At 42.7% G+C, this 17,385-nt stretch overlaps 1 protein-coding gene across 4 annotated transcripts in view; it reads right to left on the bottom strand.

Moving 5' to 3' along the window:
* Positions 1-17,385, bottom strand: part of topbp1 (DNA topoisomerase II binding protein 1) — a 122,919-nt gene that overhangs the window by 34,150 nt on the left and 71,384 nt on the right. For all 4 annotated transcript variants that reach the window (XM_070880393.1, XM_070880391.1, XM_070880389.1 and 1 more), the window contains 3 exons: positions 12,105-12,213; positions 8,446-8,632; positions 7,501-7,709 (listed from right to left, as the gene is read on the bottom strand). In XM_070880393.1, coding sequence (XP_070736494.1) covers positions 7,501-7,709; positions 8,446-8,632; positions 12,105-12,213 — 505 coding nt within the window. The remainder of the gene's footprint in view (positions 1-7,500; positions 7,710-8,445; positions 8,633-12,104; positions 12,214-17,385) is intronic.

Raw genomic sequence — 17,385 nt, 5'->3', positions numbered from 1 at the left:
AGCTTTGATCGTCAGGAGTGCGGATTGAAGAATTGGTCACAACGGTCAGCATGCCTGATCCTTCCGTCATTAAAATCCATCACCAAAACAATCTGGGATGAGGCACAATCATCTTCACGCCCGATCCCCGGATTCACTTTCCCATCGAGTAAGGCTCTGCGCCAAGTGCATAGCTTTGCTGAATTTACACTTTAGGCCCCAAGTAAGTAGATTGCAAATGCAGAAGGATACATCGATTGTGCTCATTACCCTGGCTCTACCTTAAAACAGTGACTACACTTCAAAAGTACTTCATTGACTGCAAAGCGCTTTGGGACGTCCGGTGGTCGTGAAAGGCGTTATATAAGTGCAAGTCTTTCTTTATTTTCTACCCAGTCTTAAAATGCTTTCCATGAAATTAAGACATTGACAACTAAAAATATTCTGCAGAGCTAATTTGTTTGAGGAGCACAGTGCCCTGTGCAATCTTTATATGAAACAACTGTAGGAATCAGAATGGCTGATTAACATTCGGATAAAACAAGAGAATAAACGCTTGGAATCACCAAGATTACTGCTGTCTCCTCTAACTGAACTTACGGAAAATTCCAACCAAGTTATGATGGGGGAGCAGGAGCAGAGCCAAAAAAATCCTCAGCCTGAATATAAGAGGTAAAGCAGACAGAAGGTGTAAATAAACTTTCCCACCCCGGATCAGATGGACTAGCAAATGAGTGTGAATGTTTTAGAAAGAGAATACAAGCATTTTTAATCAGTGGAAAAAGCCCAAAATAAGCCCATCCCTTTCTTATAGATCAACCCCAATGTTTTATCCATTTGTCTTTTCAATCCAAAGCATTCTAAAAAGCTAATGGAATGTTGGCCTTTATCTCAAAGGGGTTGCAATTCAAAAGTGAGGAAGTGATGCTTCAGTTTATGCTTGGTTGGACCCCATCTGAAGTATTACATTCAATTTTGGGCACCAGACAGGGAAGATATATTGGTCTTGGAAGGGTACAGTGCAGATTCACCTGAATTATACCAGGCCTTAAAAGGCGTAAATAATGAAGTGTAAATTTGGCTTGTATTCCCTTGAGTTTAGATGTTTGAGAGGTGATGTAATCAAGGTGTTTACAATAATAAAGAGATCTGATAAGGTAGACAGGTGATAACAAAACTATTTCTTTCAGTGGGGGAATCCAAAGCAAGAGGACATAATCTTAACATTAAATTTCAATCATTTAAAAATGAAATCAGAAAACCCTTTTTGTTTATAAATGTGGAAATGTGTTGTACGTTCTATGTACCTATGTCAGGAATGGAAAGGTTGTCTCCTGTTCCGCTGCCCAGGAGACATTGGTGGCAAGTAACTGGAAATACAGTTACATTATTTTTCTTTGTGATGTACTGATTTTTGGGTCTGCTTCCACCACCTTTTCAGGTAGTGCATTCCAGATCATGACAACTCACTGGGTTAAAAAAAACTTCTCTTCATTTCCCCCCTGGTTCTTTTGCCAATTATTTTAAATCTGTGTTCTCTGGTTACCGGAAGCAGATTCATTAGTAACTTTCAAAAGGGAATTGGATCTCTACTTAAAAAGGAAACATTTTCAGGGATATGAGGACAGAGCAGGGGAGTGGGACTAACTGGTAGCTCTTTCAGAGAGCCGAATAGCTGCCTCCTGTGCTGTATGATTATAAGAGGTCATTGAAGCAGATTGTATAATCAAAACATAGGAACAGGAGTAAGCTCTTCAGCCCCTCTTGCCTATTCTGCCATTCATTTTAAATCATGGCTGATCTGTACCTCAACTCCATTTACCTGCCTTTGTTCCAATATCCCTCAATACCCTTGCCCAACAAAAATCTATTGATCTCGGTCTTGAAAATTTCAATTAATCCAGCATCCATAGCCTTTCAGGGGAGCAAGTTCCACATTTAAATTCTCAACCTTGTGTTCAAATCACACTGTGGCCTATCTCTGAAACCTTCTCCAGCCCTACAGCCCTCCTAGTCTACTGTCCTCCAATTCTGTTCTCATGTGCATGTCCCACTTCCTTTGCTCCACCATTGACAAGCGTACCTTCAGCCTTCCAGGCCCTAAGCTCTGGAATTCCCTCCCCAAACCTCTGTCTCTCCACCATTCTCTCCTCCTTTAAGCCTTGGCCAAGCGTTTAGTCTCCTGTCCTAATGCCTCCTCCTTCGGCTACGTGTCAATAACTGTTTGCTTACATTACCGTGAAGCACCTTGGGACGTTTTACGATGTTAAAGGCGCTATATAAATGCAAGCTGTTGTTTCCCTCCTCTCCCCTTTCTATTCTCCCTATCTTTTTGTCACCCTGCACCCACCCTCCCTCCTTTCCTCCTCCACCTTGCACTCTAACCTTGCTTCACCTAAACACTGCACTTACTCCTGACTCGCAGTGCACATGGTCATGAGAGATCAACTAGTATACATGAATAGTTACAATATACTTCAAGGTGCTGAATCGCAAATGAGTTGTAATAATGAAAAAGGATTTCACTGATACCCCGAGCAGATATTAGGTCAGAGGGTAGAACCTGCTATTTGCACTTCTTCCGATTGAAAGTTCCTGAGATTTCATGTTTGGTGAAGATCAAATTGTTGCACGAAGGTAAACATTGTTGAGCTTAATCCCATAGGCAGACTGCTTGAATAACTTGAGGCAGAACAACAACTTGCAATTTCTCCTTTGTTTAACCAGCACTGTTTGGGATCATTACATTACACAGGCCATTCGGCCCAAGCAGTCCATGCTGGTGTTTTGCTCCACTCGAGCCTCCTCCTGTCTTTGCTCATCTAAATCTATCACCATAACCCTTAATTCCCTTCTTCCTCATATTCTTATCTAGACTCCTCGTAAATGCATCTATACTATTCACTTCAAACATTCCCTGTGGTAGTGAGTTCCACATTCTCACCGCTCTTTGGGTAAAGTAGTTTCTTCTGAATTCACTATTAGATTTCTTGGTGACTTTCTTATTCGACTAGATATGGTAGAAATCTTGGAACCTTCCCCAGAAAATAAGTATAGGTGCAATGTCCCGAATCCGGACTTCTGAAAACCGGAATTGTCTGAAAACCGGAATTTCAGCGAGCGGTAAGGAGCGGAGGATCGACAAGGTCCGAAATCCGGCACGGCTTCGGTCCCGAGGATTCTGGATTTTAGACTATTGATATTGTCTGAAATCTGGAAAAGCCCAAAAACCGGCACGGACTCAGTCCCGAGGATTCCAGATTTCAGACGTTGTACCTGTACAATGCAAAGTCACTGGCTAATGAATTACTTTCCCTTTCCTTCGAGCAAAAACGAGCAAATTTGCATCGGGTAAATAAGATCAGAGAGATGAACATGTGGCTCAAAGATTAGTGTGGGAGAAATGGGTTTCATGTCATGGGGCACAGGCACCAGTACTGGGGTAAGAGGGTGCTGTTCCGTTGGGAAGGGCTTCCCTTGAACCATGCTGGTATTAGTGTCTTGGCGAATTGAATAACTAAGGCTGTAGAGAGGGTTTTAAACTAAATAGTGGGGGGGAGGCTTCAGGTATGTGAAAATTTAAAGTCAAAGAGCAAGGAGAAGGCAATAGAGCAGGGTAGCACTGGGGGAAATGATAACCAGAATGTGACAGGAAGGGACTGAATGTATAAAAATAAGTGTGTTTCAGAAAATGGGGTCAAAGCAGGGAAAATGGTAAAAAGAAAAAATTTACAGCTCTTTATCTAAATGCACACAGCATTCGTAACAAGATTGATGAGTTGATGGCACAAATAGATATAAGTGGGTATGATCTGATAGCCATTAGAGACATGGTTGCAAGGCGACCAGGGCTTGGAACTGAATATTCAGGGGTACTTGAGAATTCGGAAGGATAGACAGAAAGGAAAAGGAGGTGGGGTAGCTCTGCCAATAAAGGATGAGATCAGTGCAGTAATGAGAAATTATATTGGCTCAGAAGATCAAGATGTAGAATCAGTTTGGGTGGAGTTAAATAATAAGGGGAAGAAGTCATGGTGGCCATAGCCTATAGGCCTCCCAATAGTAGCTACACTGTTGGACGGAGTATAAATCAAGAAATAATGGAGGCTTGTCAAAAAGGAATGGAAATAATCATTGGTGATGTTAATCTTCATATTGATTGGACAAATCAAATTGGCCAAGGTAGCCTTGAGGAAGAGTTCATAGAGTATATCCAAGATGGTTTCCTTGAACAGTACATTGCAGAACCAACCAGGGAGCAGGCTATCTCGGATCTGCTACTGTGTAATGAGACAGGACTAATAAATGATCTCACACAAAGGATCCTCTAGGAAAGAGTGATCATAGCATGGTTGAATTTCAAATTCAGTTGGAGGGTAAGAAAGTTGGATAGCAAACCAGTGTCCTGATCTTAAATAAAGGCGATTACAAAGGTATGAAGGCAGAGTTGGCTAAAGTGGACTGGGAAAATAGATTAAAGTGTAAGATGGTTGATAAACAGTGGCAGACATTTAAGGAGATATTTCATAACACTCAACAAAAATATATTCCAGTGAGAAGGAAAGACTTTAAGAGAAGGGAGAACCCATCCGTGGCTAACTAAGGAAGTAAAGGATGGTATCAAATTGAAAACAATGGCATACAAAGTTGCCAAGATTAGTGGGAGGTTAGAGGATTGGGAAATGTTTAAAAACCAGCAAAGGACAATTACAAAAATAATAAAGAGAGGGAGGTTAGATTATGCGAGTAAACCAGCAAGGAATATAAAAACAGATAGTAAGAGCTTTTACAGGTATATAAAAAGGAAGAGAATAGCTAAAGTAAACGTTGGTCTCAATCAGGATGAGACTGGGGAATTAATAATGGGAAACAGGGAAATGGAAGAAACTTTGAACAAATATTTTGTATCGGTCTTCACGGTAGAAGACATTAAAAATATCCCAATAATTGATAATCAAGGGGCTATAGGGAGTGAGGAACTTAAAGCAATCACCATCACTAAAGAAAAGTACTCAGTAAAATACGGGACTAAAGGCGGACAAGTCCCTTGACCTGATGGCCTGCATCCTAGGGTCTTAAAAGAAGTGGCTGCAGAGATAGTGGATGCATTGGTTGTAATCTACCAACATTCCCTGGATTCTGGAGAGGTCCCAGCAGATTGGAAAACTGCAAATGTAACGCCTCTATTTAAAAAAGGAGGCAGACAGAAAGCAGGAAACTATAGACCAGTTAGCCTAACATCTGTTGTTGGGAAAATGCTGGAGTCCATTATTAAGGAAGCAGTAGCAGGACATTTGGAAACGCATAATACAGTTAAGTAGAGTCAGCATGGTTTTATGAAAGGGAAATCATTTTTGACAAATTTGCTGGAGTTCTTTAAGGATGTAACGAGCAGGGTGGATAAGGGGGAACTAATGGATATGGTGTATTTGGATTTCCAGAAGGCATTCGATAAAGTGCCACATAAAAGGTTACTGCAGAAAATAAGAGCTCGGGGGGGGGGGGGGGGGTGTAATATATTAGCATGGATAAAGGATTGGCTAACTAACAGAAAACAAAGAGTAAGGATAAATGGATCATTTTTCGGTTGGCAACGGGGATCAGTGCTGGGGCCTCAACTATTTACAATCTATATTAATGACTTGGATGAAGGGATCGAGTGTAATGTAGCCAAGTTTGGTGCTGATACAAAGATGGTAGGAAAGCAAGTTGTGAGGAGGACACAAAAAATCTGCAGTGAGATATACACAGGCTAAGTGAGTGTGCAAACATTTGGCAGATGGAGTATAATGTGGGAAAGTGTGAGGTTATCCACTTTGGCAAGAAAATAAAAAAGCAAACTATTATCTAAATGGAGAAAAATTAAAAAATGCTGCAGTACAGAGAGACCTGGGGGTCCTTGTGCATGAAACACAAAACGTTAGCATACAGGTACAGCAAGTAATCAGGAAGGCAAATGGAATGTTGCCCTTTATTGCAAGGGGGGTGGAGTATAAAAGCAGGGAAGTCCTGCTACAACTATACAGAGTATTTATTGGTGAAGCCACAGCTGGAGTACTGCGTACAGTTTTGGTCTACTTATTTAAGGAAGGATATACTTGCATTGGAGGCAGTTCAGAGAAGGTTCACTAGGTTGATTCCAGAGATGAGGAGGTTGACTTATGAAGAAAGGTTGAGCCTATACTCATTGGAGTTTAGAAGAATGAGATGTGATCTTATTGAAACATATAAGATACTGAGGGGGCTCAACAAGGTAGATGCAGAGAGGATATTTCACATAAGAAATAGGAACAGGAGTAGACCATACGGTCCCTCGAGCCTGCTCCGCCATTCAACATGATCATGGCTGATCTGATCATGGACTCAGTTCCACTTCCCTGCCCGCTCCCCATAACCCCTTATTCCCTTATCATTTAAGAAACTGTCTATTTCTGTCTTAAACTTATTCAAAGTCCCAGCTTCCACAGCTCTCTGAGGCAGCGAATTCCACAGATCCATAACCCTCAGAGAAGAAATTTCTCCTCATCTCAGTTTTAAATGGGTGGCCCTTTATTCTAAGATTATACCCTCTAGTTCTAGTCTCCCCTATCAGTGGAAACATCCTCTCTGCATCCACCTTGTCAAACCCCCTCATAATCTTATACATTTCGATAAGATCACCTTTCATTCTTCCAACCTTTCCTCATAAGTCAACCCTGTGAACCTTCTCTGAACTGCCTCCAAAGCAAGTATATCCTTTTGTAAATATGGAAACCAAAACTGCACGCATTATTCCAGGTGTGGTCTCACCAATACCCTGTACAACTGTAGCAAGACTTCCCTGCTTTTATACTCCATCCTCTTTGCAATAAAGGCCAAGATTCCACGATTCATCTCGAGGGCATAGTTTCAGAATAAGGGGTCTCCCCATTTAGAACAGAGACGAAGAGGAATTTCTTCTCTCAGAGAGATGTAAATCTGTGAAATTCTCTGCCCCAGAGAGCTGTGGAGGCTGGGTCATTGAATATATTTAAGGTGGAGATAGACAGATTTTTGAGCGATAAGGGAGTGAAAGGTTATGGGGAGCGGGCAGGGAAGTGGAGCTGAGCCCAAGATCAGATCTGCCATGATCTTATTAAATGGCGGAGCAGGCTCGAGGGGCCAAATGGCCTAGCCCTGCTCCTATTTCTTATGTTCTTATGTTCTACTTATAAAAGACCTTCCTCTACTTGAACCAAATTCCTGAATTCAATACTTGGCAGGAATCAAATATTTATGACGGTAAATACAAGGGGAGGCCACTTAAACTAAAAACTAGCTGCAAAATGTCTTACAAAACCAAGCCGCTCTCGGGATTTTCTATTCATTGGCATGTTTGAACAGTAGCAGAATGAGAGAGTTATTGAATAACATGAGCAGAACTAATAAGTTATATTCAAAAAGCATTGAACTTCACAGAGAAACCTATATCTCTGAGGAAAAAAATGTTAAAGGTTGTAGCACAAAAATGTTTCAAGTACACGCGAGATTAATTTAGCATACCTATCGCCGCCAGTTCTGAATCAGTTAAAGACTCTTTGTGTTTGGCAGTTTTTTCCTCCAGTTGCTCAGAGTACTGAGAAGGGCTGCCTGGCCACTGCATGTTGTTGGCCAGTTTGGCTCTCTCTTCTCTAGCTGTTGGATCATCCCAAATAATCTGCTCATTTTGCGATGGCTCCGTATTGATGTCCATGGCTGTTGAATGTGAGCGCCTAAAGATGGAATCATTTTAAAATTAACTTCAAAGTGCAAATGCAAGGTAGACTATTTGTGCTTTTATAACTTGATGTATAATGGCTCTACTTAAAATGCCTTTACTGATACTGAAAATGACCTGCGGATTTCACTTACAAAACTAAACAAAAAATGTTTTATCCAATGACTATTTTTTTTAAATGTTAGAATTTTCTGAATTTCAGGAATCTGTACAAAAATTTCAACAAAAAACATTTTGTCCCTATTAATGACCTCCCATTTTATATGTTTTAATGCAAGCACTTAATCCTCAGTTTTAATAATGCACTTTTTGAATTCTCACTCGACCAAGAAATAAAACTAGTGTTTAACAATCTAGCTGAGTTGCAATTACCTGTACAAGGAAACACAATGACCGAACATAAACAATCAGCAAAACTGCATTTCAATCGTTTTTAAAATACATTTGTAAGAGAACAGACAAGAATTAATTCCCACTGGTTACACAAAAAGTACCATATTAACAAGCTGTAGGCAGATCTCAGCTCACACTGCAGTTTGTAAAATGGCAGGTCTGAATTTCTGTGATGCCTTTATCAAAATTGCACCAAATCATTCCATAACTATTTGTAAAACAAAAGGCTCCAAATTATAATTTTATCAATTAAAAAAGACTAACCCCCATTAGCTTAAATAACAAAATGTCACAATAACAAAATAGCCATAAAGTCAACAAAAAAATAATCAGAGCACCTGAGAGATTCCAGTGCTCTGCTACGCCCAGAACGAATAGAGCTATTAGTTGAGGAAGGGGAGTATTCCAGAGCTCCTCTCAACATGACTCCACGGTGCCCTACTGACTTCTCCACTCTTGTAGCAGACATTATTTCCTGTAGTTGACGTTGAAAATTCTCTCTCATTTCAGAAGTTTCTGTCAAATCTGCAACAAGGGATAAACATGTAAAAAAAAACTATTCTGACGAACTCTGTAGAGGAATTTATTCCCCCCTCCCTTCCTTCTCTTATCCGGCACCACCCCCGGCGCATGCACAGAATGCGACCGTCAAAATCCTGCTCACCAATATAATCTTTCTCCTCGATCGGCTGCCTCCTCCTCGTCGCCCTGCTGCAACTCCTGCAGCCACAGTCCTTGGGCCGGCCGCTCCGCCCCATGGCGCTCCCTCCAGGGGGTTGGGCCGAATCTTCTCGGCCATCTGACTCTTTGGGGCCCGCCGACTCTTCAGGGCCCGTCATTAGCTTCGTGAAACCGGCAGCTCTCCCTCAACCTCTCCGTGAGTTTCATTGATTGGCCATTAAACCCGCACAGAAAGTTATGGCTAGTACTTAAAAGCGCAAGTACCTTTTTGAATGAGATTTATGTCCCTACAATGCCAATCAATCTCTACAGTCCAGAAAGGGAACAATTTAAACCATGGGGTCTCATTCCCAGTTAGTAAATTGTTGAGAGGTTCTTAACATTTCTTTTTTTTCTTACTTTTTCTTTGTGTCTCTTTTCTTTCTCTTAATCCAATCTTTCTTTAGCTCTCTTTATTTCTCTTTCTGTACCTGATTTGACCTTAATTCACCCTCTCTAATTCTTGTTCCTTCTCTGTTGTTCCTCTGTTTCTTTCTCGATCCTTAACCCTCACTGGTTAAGGAGATAGACGATGGTCCCTGATGCCCTGTTAACAGCTCCCACTTTCAGCAACTTACAAGGCAAAAACATTACAAGCATGGATGAATTACACAATGGCGAGGGCTATTAAACTCTGCGTTATTTTGGCAGCAAATTCTGGATCCATATCTCTATCTACATCTCCTGCTGTCTATAAAATATGTATATGTACGCCAGAGTCCAAATGCCAGTTGATATTTAGATGTTTGCAACGAGCCGTCAGGATTTCCAACACCTTGCATGTTGCCAGCCTCACTGCAGGAAAACCCCAGTGCAGTCAGATCCTAGGATCATCGGGCACCGGTGCCCGCCACAACAGAAGAATCCCCCAGAATTGCCACCCCGCTAGTGCTGCCAGGCTCCTGGAATTCCTAGTGAGCAATGTTCCCTGTAAGTTGCGTGGCCGCGTGCTCCAGGGGTCCCAAGCAATTGGCTTTTAAATAGAAAAACCGCGCCTGCGGGAACAGTGGCTACATTGGCTCCCAATCCACCAATGCCTTGACTTGCAAATTCTCAAACCGCGCATCCCTTAGCCTGAAAAAAAAAACCACAGGGAACATTGCTAGTGAGCCAAACTTGATATTCTGCTGTCCCTTCCCAGTTCTGCCAAATATCGTCTTTGTTGTGTGTGCTGGGCTTCATAGATGAAGTAACCACAGATTTACAGTTTGCATGGAAAATTGAACAGATGTGCGGGACCCATGATTCTGTTGTTTACAATGGTAAAAAGTGGAGGATTTGCGATTCTGAACTGTTACACTTTGGTTTTGTGCCAGTTGAGCGCAAGGCCTAATGGTTCAGCCTCATCTTCGAGGAAAATCATTTCCACATTTACTATCTGTAGCATTACTGCAAGGTAATGCCACACAGTCAAAGTCAGTGAATGCTTCCAAACCCAGTTCATCGGCGTTCTTGCTTCCATCAGCACTGCACTCCAATATCCAGTCCATGGGTAGCAGAAGCAGGGCTGAAGATAGATCCAGGTTGAACTATAGATCCAGTTTTGAAGGTGGAACTGGGATCATCCTCTATGTGCACACAACTGGTTGTAACTTTGTATAGGAGTCAAATGGGTCGGACCAATTCATCTGGAGCACCCACTCGCTTTAGACGTAACCAAATTGAGTACCGGTCCAGTGTGTGAAATGCTGCCTTGAAGCCAATAATGTAGGCTACCCATAGTGGTTTTTGGTGTCCTCCAAATGCCTGTGCTGTAATGGTACACCCCAATATTTGGTCAGTGATGGACCTGCCTGCCGTGACCCCACTCTACTGCAGTTGTCTTACTTAACGCTCCTGGACTAGTTTCGATCGCCTGGATGGGTCGGAGAGGAATTTTCCCAGATATTTTCCCCCCAATTGGCGTGGGTTTTTAAATCTGCTTTTTGCCTCTCCCAGGGGATTGCATGGCTCCGGTTGGGGTGGAGTATAAAATGTTGTGATGCATGGGGTATCGTAGTTGTGTCGGGTGGACTGGTTTGGGCCGGATGCTCTTTTCCTTTCCGCCATTGTTCATAGGTTTATATGTAACCTTCAGGGCTGCTGACCGAGGGCCGTACGGCTCTCTGTCGGCCAGCGCGGACACGATGGGCCGAAATGGCTTCCTTCTGCGCTGTAGATTTCTATGTTTCAACAAGAGTTTCTACTTTGGGCGCAATTAACGATTCTGGCCCAGATTGCACCCGTTTTGAGAAATGTTTCTCTCTCCACCCACCCAGTGTTTCCACTCAAACTCATTTGTATATCGGCAAATGCAAAATCTGCCAATAACCAGCATAATCGGGCAGCGATTTAAAACATAATTAAAAAAAACATTTGCTTAAAAAAATACCCCTTGATATATTTAAGAGCAGTAAAGTTTAATTAATACAGCTGAAAATAGGTTGGTCATAAAAATTAAGCATTTTAAAACTTGGTGTCAATCCACCATCTATGAGTAACCCAATTTTAAATCACTGAAAATGAATTTTAAAAATATACAAACCTATTTTCTAGTTAGATTGGGTATAGTCTGTAGTAAAAAAAAATTAAAAATCATTCAAAACATACCTACTAGTGTTCTTAAAAAAGGGAAAAGTAGATAAATATTTGAGTCAGAGGAACATACGGAGCTATGGGGAGAGACTTGGACAATTGGATTAGTTTTGAATTGCTCCAGCAAAAAGCTGGTGTAGACATGATGGGCCAAATGGTCTTCTGTGCTGTAAACTTCTATGGTGCCATTTCCAGCCGAGAAGTTTGGTTCATCAGACAATACCCAAACGCATGCCCCATCAGGGTCAGATTTCTCAAAAAAATTGCGTGTAATGTATGGACTCCACGAGCCATTCAGCAAGCCTGCTTAGAAACTGGCAAACTCAGTGCACAAATGCCTAACAAATAATTGCCCAGAATGACTTTGGTCCCTGCTTTGAAGAACTATTTACAGCATTAGCAGACAAAGGCTTAATACATTCAGATGGCATTTTTTTTCTATACCCTATTTTAGTAGGCCTGTTAGCCCATTTAAAATATATAGGTTAGCTCCTCTGTACAAACAGCAGAATGAGGGATATTATGCAAACATGTTAAGGCTTCATCTGCTATTGTTGGCAACATTAATTTCAAGGATACAATGCCAAAACCCACATTGCACTTAAATAGTGAAAAATATTGTTTCACCTCTAAACAAGTGCGAGGGGAACAAATATTGAGGTGAATAAACTTGTTGGCTGATAATCAACTGATTCGTATTTACCTCCACATCCTTCATTTTGCACATTCTGTTCCTCCAAGAAAGTTTTTTCATCCTTTGACTGTTCATTGTTTTCACTTTCCAGTTCCTCATCCACTGGCACAGCATACGTCTGTCAAAAATTCACGAGCAGTAATCAATTTTGTGCATTGGAAAACAGCTATGAACAAAATCATATTTAATTTACGCCTCACTGTGTACATCTCTTATAATAAATGATAGAAAATCAAGAGTATGCAAGTTTGTTTGTTTGAAGTGTCAGCTAAGGGCATGTGTTCAAATCCTGGAGTGAAGCAACACACACACACACACACACACACACACACACACACATACATATATATATATTTATATATACATACATACAGGCAACTCTTGATTATCCGGGTCCCTCGGGGATTGGGCTATGCCGGGTAAGCGATTTCTCCGTTAAAGCGAGTTGACATTATAAAGTTAAAACTTCAATGAATAAATACTGTGCAATCAGCTACAAACAGTAACAAGGCAGTTAAGTATGGACATTGCCAGCATGCATGCAGGTGGCCTCGAGGAGGAGATTGTCTAGCTCCGGGGTTCCGGAGCGCGCTGCCTTCCTGGGCCGAAAGATACTCCAACGTCAGCGGCGGCGCGAGAGACAGCGGCTGCAGCAGCGTGCATACACACGGAATTTTAAATGCCGTTACAACGGTTTCCCGTTGCATCCGTGTGCGGATAATCGAGAGTTACCTGTATATAAATAAGTATCGTTTTAAGATAGTGATTTGATGATAGATTAATCTGATATTTGTGATACAGTGAAGTTTTGGATGTCAGGACAAAGGTGTTTCCATTAGGGCGATGAGTGCAGAAAGGTAGCATACAACTAAACAATAAAAATACAATACAACATAAAATTAAAGAGCTCTTCACTAAATTCCCCAGGGAAAGGATTGGTTAAATCAAATTGCAGCAGGTAGAAAACATTTCAGTTCAAAGTCGTACTAACTAGTACACAGAGGAGGAGGGTTGGCCTTTCGGTCTAAGTCACAGGTAGTCACTAACTTTTGATGGAGAGCCACAATCGGAAGAATCAACACCCTGTGAGGGCCACACTTTCAAACTCACCAATAGTAAGCTGATGTGCTTACTTTCATAGGAACAGGAGTAGGTCATTCAGCCCCTTGAGCCTGTTCCGCCATTCAATTAGATCATGGCTGATCCGTATCTTAACCCCATCTACCCGCCTTTGGTTCCATAATCTTTAATAGCTTTGCCTATCAAAAATGTATCAATCCCAGTTATGAAATTTTCACTTGATCCCTGTGGGAGCACAGTCCCACAGTTCTGGACTCTTTGCTTCAGCACACGGTCTGAAGTTTGGATTAAGAAAACAAGATTGGAAGTTTGGATCGAAATGAGACTGTTAGACAATATGGTGCCTTCCAGCCATTGAGATGAGTGACTGGTCATGTCTGGATATTAAATATTTGAGTACCTTAGAACTAAACGATGTTAAGAATAATGGAAATTCATGACTAAACGATTTGATGATGTCTGTATGTTAAGTATTTGATTATAACTTTGTTACTATTTAATGACATCTGTAGGTTAAACAAGTAATGTTAAGTATTTGAGCACCTCGTTACGGTGGGGATAAAGGAATATTTGAGTACCTTAGAACTAAACGATGTTAAGTATTTGAGTACCTTATTACAGTGGGAATAATAGTCTGTATGTTAAACGATTCAGAAAGCAGTTAGTCATGATTGTCTAAATGCAAAGAATAAGAGTTCAAAGGCTTTTTCAGTATAAAGATGAGACTCACACACACACTCGGACACCAGAGACACTGGACATTCGGAAGGTGTGTGTCTCCAGCAGCCACGGAAATCGAAGCAAGCTGCCTTTGTGAAGTGTTCTCAGTAGCTTTCGTACTTGGTTTGTTTAGTATGAATGTTTAAATAAAAGACCCGATCCTGCTTTTACTACAACTGAGTGCATGCGGGTAATTCGACGTTAAAAGAAACGAAGCAAAAAAGAGCAAGACAGCCGTTTACAACATTCTGCCGACCCCGACATGATTTTCAAAAGTTCGTCAGCTTATTCGAAGACCCCGCGTGAAGCAGAAAGTTGGCTGAGTTGTTCGAAGACTCCGACGTGAAGCAGAAAGTTGGCTGAGTTGTTCGAGGATCCCGACGTGAAGCAGAAAGTTGGCTGAGTTGTTCGAAGACCCCGACGTGAAGCAGAAAGTTGGCTGAGTTGTTCGAAGACCCCGACGTGAAGCAGAAAGTTGGCTGAGTTGTTCGAAGACCCCGACGTGAAGCAGAAAGTTGGCTGAGTTGTTCGAAGACCCCGACGTGAAGCAGAAAGTTGGCTGAGTTGTTCAAGGATCCCGACGTGAAGCAGAAAGTTGGCTGAGTTGTTCGAAGACCCCGACGTGAAGCAGAAAGTTGGCTGAGTTGTTCGAGGATCCCGACGTGAAGCAGAAAGTTGGCCGAGTTGTTCGAGGATCCCGACGTGATTTTCAAAAGTTCGTTGGCTGAGTTGTTCGAAGAAGTGTTTCCCACACATCAGTTCGAGGGGTGAGTATTCTCTTAGTTGTTGTGAAAAAAAAGGGGATCGCCAGTTAGTCATGGGAGGATTCGGGAATATTCTAGATGAGGTCCGGTTATTTCTTAATGAGTGGGATTGATTCGAAAGGGGGGCCCATATGGGATAGGACTTGAAACGATGACAGGAGGATGGAGAGAGACACGGCAGTCCTTAGTGGAGAGTGTCCAGTTAAAAAAGGTTAAAGTGTTTAGATTAAAAAGTGATAAAAAGAGAAAAGCGTTAGTGTTGCAGTGTCTAATGCTGGGGGTTCAAAAGTTAGAAGAGGCCGAAGCTAGAAATAGGGAAGTCTCAGAACTCAGAGAAGTGAACAGCAGTGAGTAAGGAGGTAGAGAATTGGCGATTTCAGGCACTGGAAGCAGCCAGGACTGTTCTGATGCTAGATCAGCATCTTTCCGATGAACAAAACCGTTACAAGGACACACATTATGTACACGTACTCGGCCAAACCCCATATCTACAATTATAGACTTGTTTAACCGCCGAACCTCGACATTGCACGAGCGAGATCGTTCCATACAAGATGTTAAATTACTATTGCCCCGATGGGTATTATCGCACACGTACTTGTCGTCAAACCTTCGACAGAATCTCAAATCAATTTAGAACAAACATTGATTGGGCTCTCGGTAGCTCTAATTGTGACATTGTCACTCAGATAACCAAAATTTATGATGGGAAATGCAACTTGCTGGGTACCATTACAGGGCCACAAATAAACAACCATCAAACTGACAATCTCCCAAGTGAGCCTTAACCCATTCAGGCCCAAATGGTCCCAGGGCTGTTCGAGACAGATCTAATGGCCAATTCCGATGGATTAAAGCTCACACGATATTCCTTATTAATTCGTTCAGACTCAATTGCATATTTTGGCAAAAGCTAGCCCACGCTGCCTCATTTAATCGCTGCAGTGTTAAATTCCCCAATGCCATCAGGGCTGAGTGAGTATTCCGGTTAAAATTAATTGAGGCATTAGTTAGGACCCGGATTATGGCGATGGTACACATAGAGAGATCATTTTAACTCTCCTACCCCTGTCAGTAGTTCTGGAAGTAGATGCCTGGGGCGGGGACGATAGTTTTGCTAAATGGTTGGCAATGGTAGAAAGCTTGTATCAGAGAGCTGCAGGTATCCTAGTCATGGAAGAGAGACAGGGGTTACAGCGATGGAAGGCAGAAGGGCCTGAGTGGATAAATCCCGGGATGAGTCGTATGAAAGGAGCAGGACTGGGTGGTGCCTGGATCCCAACCCGTCAGCTGATCGAGGACAGGAATAGACTGGCTAAAGAATTGGAAAAGTTAAAAGGAAAATTGGAAGAATCAGGAAAGAAAATGATACCTCGGTTCAGTTGGTGACGACAGGGGCAGATTCCCCAAATGAGGGAAGATTGCTATAGGGATGCCGCGCCTCAACCACACGTCGCTCCTTTAGGACCCTTACTTCAGGATAGGGGTGGCCGCCCCTTTATCGAGGCTTGTGTGGAAGGGCAGCGGGCAACATTTTTGATTAATACAGGGTCCAAGTTTACATTTGCAGATACTTCTGTTCCCCCATCTACGGTTATAACCATTCGAAGTGCCACTGGTGTCTCGGAAGTCGTTCCCAATATGCTTCGATTCAAATAGGGAATAGGGTAGTTGTGGGTGAGTGTGGGCGATTACCTTTACATAATCCCATACGATTTTTACTGGGGTCACCGACCCTTACACAGTTAGGAGCAATTATTGATCTGGCAAATATGCAGTTATGGGGAACAGAATCAGGAAATGAACCAGTCACAGTGTCGATGGTTAATGCAGTTGGGCCCGTTAAGCCGGTGGGTCCAAAGGAACCACCCCCTCTCCCCACGGATTGGGGGTCAGATTGGGGCCCCTTGTTGGCGGTATGGGGACCCCCACTCCTTGGTCGCCGGACGAATGAATGTTGAGGTGGTCCTGGAGGGAGGGGACCCCCCTCCGCAGAGACAGTACCCCATTCCTCTCGACGCGCGGGGAGCAATTACTGAGACCATACAGGGACTGTTAGACGAAGGTTTGATTCCAACTTGTAGCTCCCCATGTTCATCGTCCTATGGCCTGTTCAAAAGCCTGATGGGAGGTGGCGGTTCACTGTTGATTAGCGGGAACTAAACAAAGTCTCTAAGCGGGTGGCACCGGTGGTTGCAGCCTTCCCTGAAATGATGGCGCGTTTGGATCCGGAATCAAAATGGTTCACGGTTCTGGACATCGCCAACGGCTTCTGGTCCCTCCCTTTACATTCAGACAGTCAGTATCGCACTGCCTTTACCGTGGCTGGAGTGCAGTACTGCTGGAATGTCTTGTCACAGGGGTATTGTGATGCGCCTGCGATCTTTCACGCAGCGGTGAAAGGTGTTTTAGACCGGATTCCCTTTAGGGATCGAATCATTCAGTGTGTGGATGACATATTAATCCAGTCTCCATCTGTGGAGCAACACAAGACTGAGGTCTGGTGTGTACTCCAGACATTGTTAGAGGAAGGTTTGCTGTGTAATCCCAGTAAAGCCCACTGTGCAAACCATGGGTTATATATCTGGATGTTCAATTGGAGATCGAGGGGAAGTCCATTGCGCAAGACCGAGTGAACCAACCGTTAAAATTATCCCTCCCCACCGACCATAAGGCAGTGCAGTCCTTCTTGGGACTCACGAGGTTTTGTAGAGAGTTTTTCCGAC

Source organism: Pristiophorus japonicus, chromosome 5 (genome assembly GCF_044704955.1).
Source record: "Pristiophorus japonicus isolate sPriJap1 chromosome 5, sPriJap1.hap1, whole genome shotgun sequence".
NCBI classification, from domain to species: Eukaryota; Metazoa; Chordata; class Chondrichthyes; family Pristiophoridae; genus Pristiophorus; species Pristiophorus japonicus.
The sequence above is the reverse complement of the archived record's forward strand: the minus strand, read 5'-3'. Positions and strand labels throughout refer to the sequence as shown.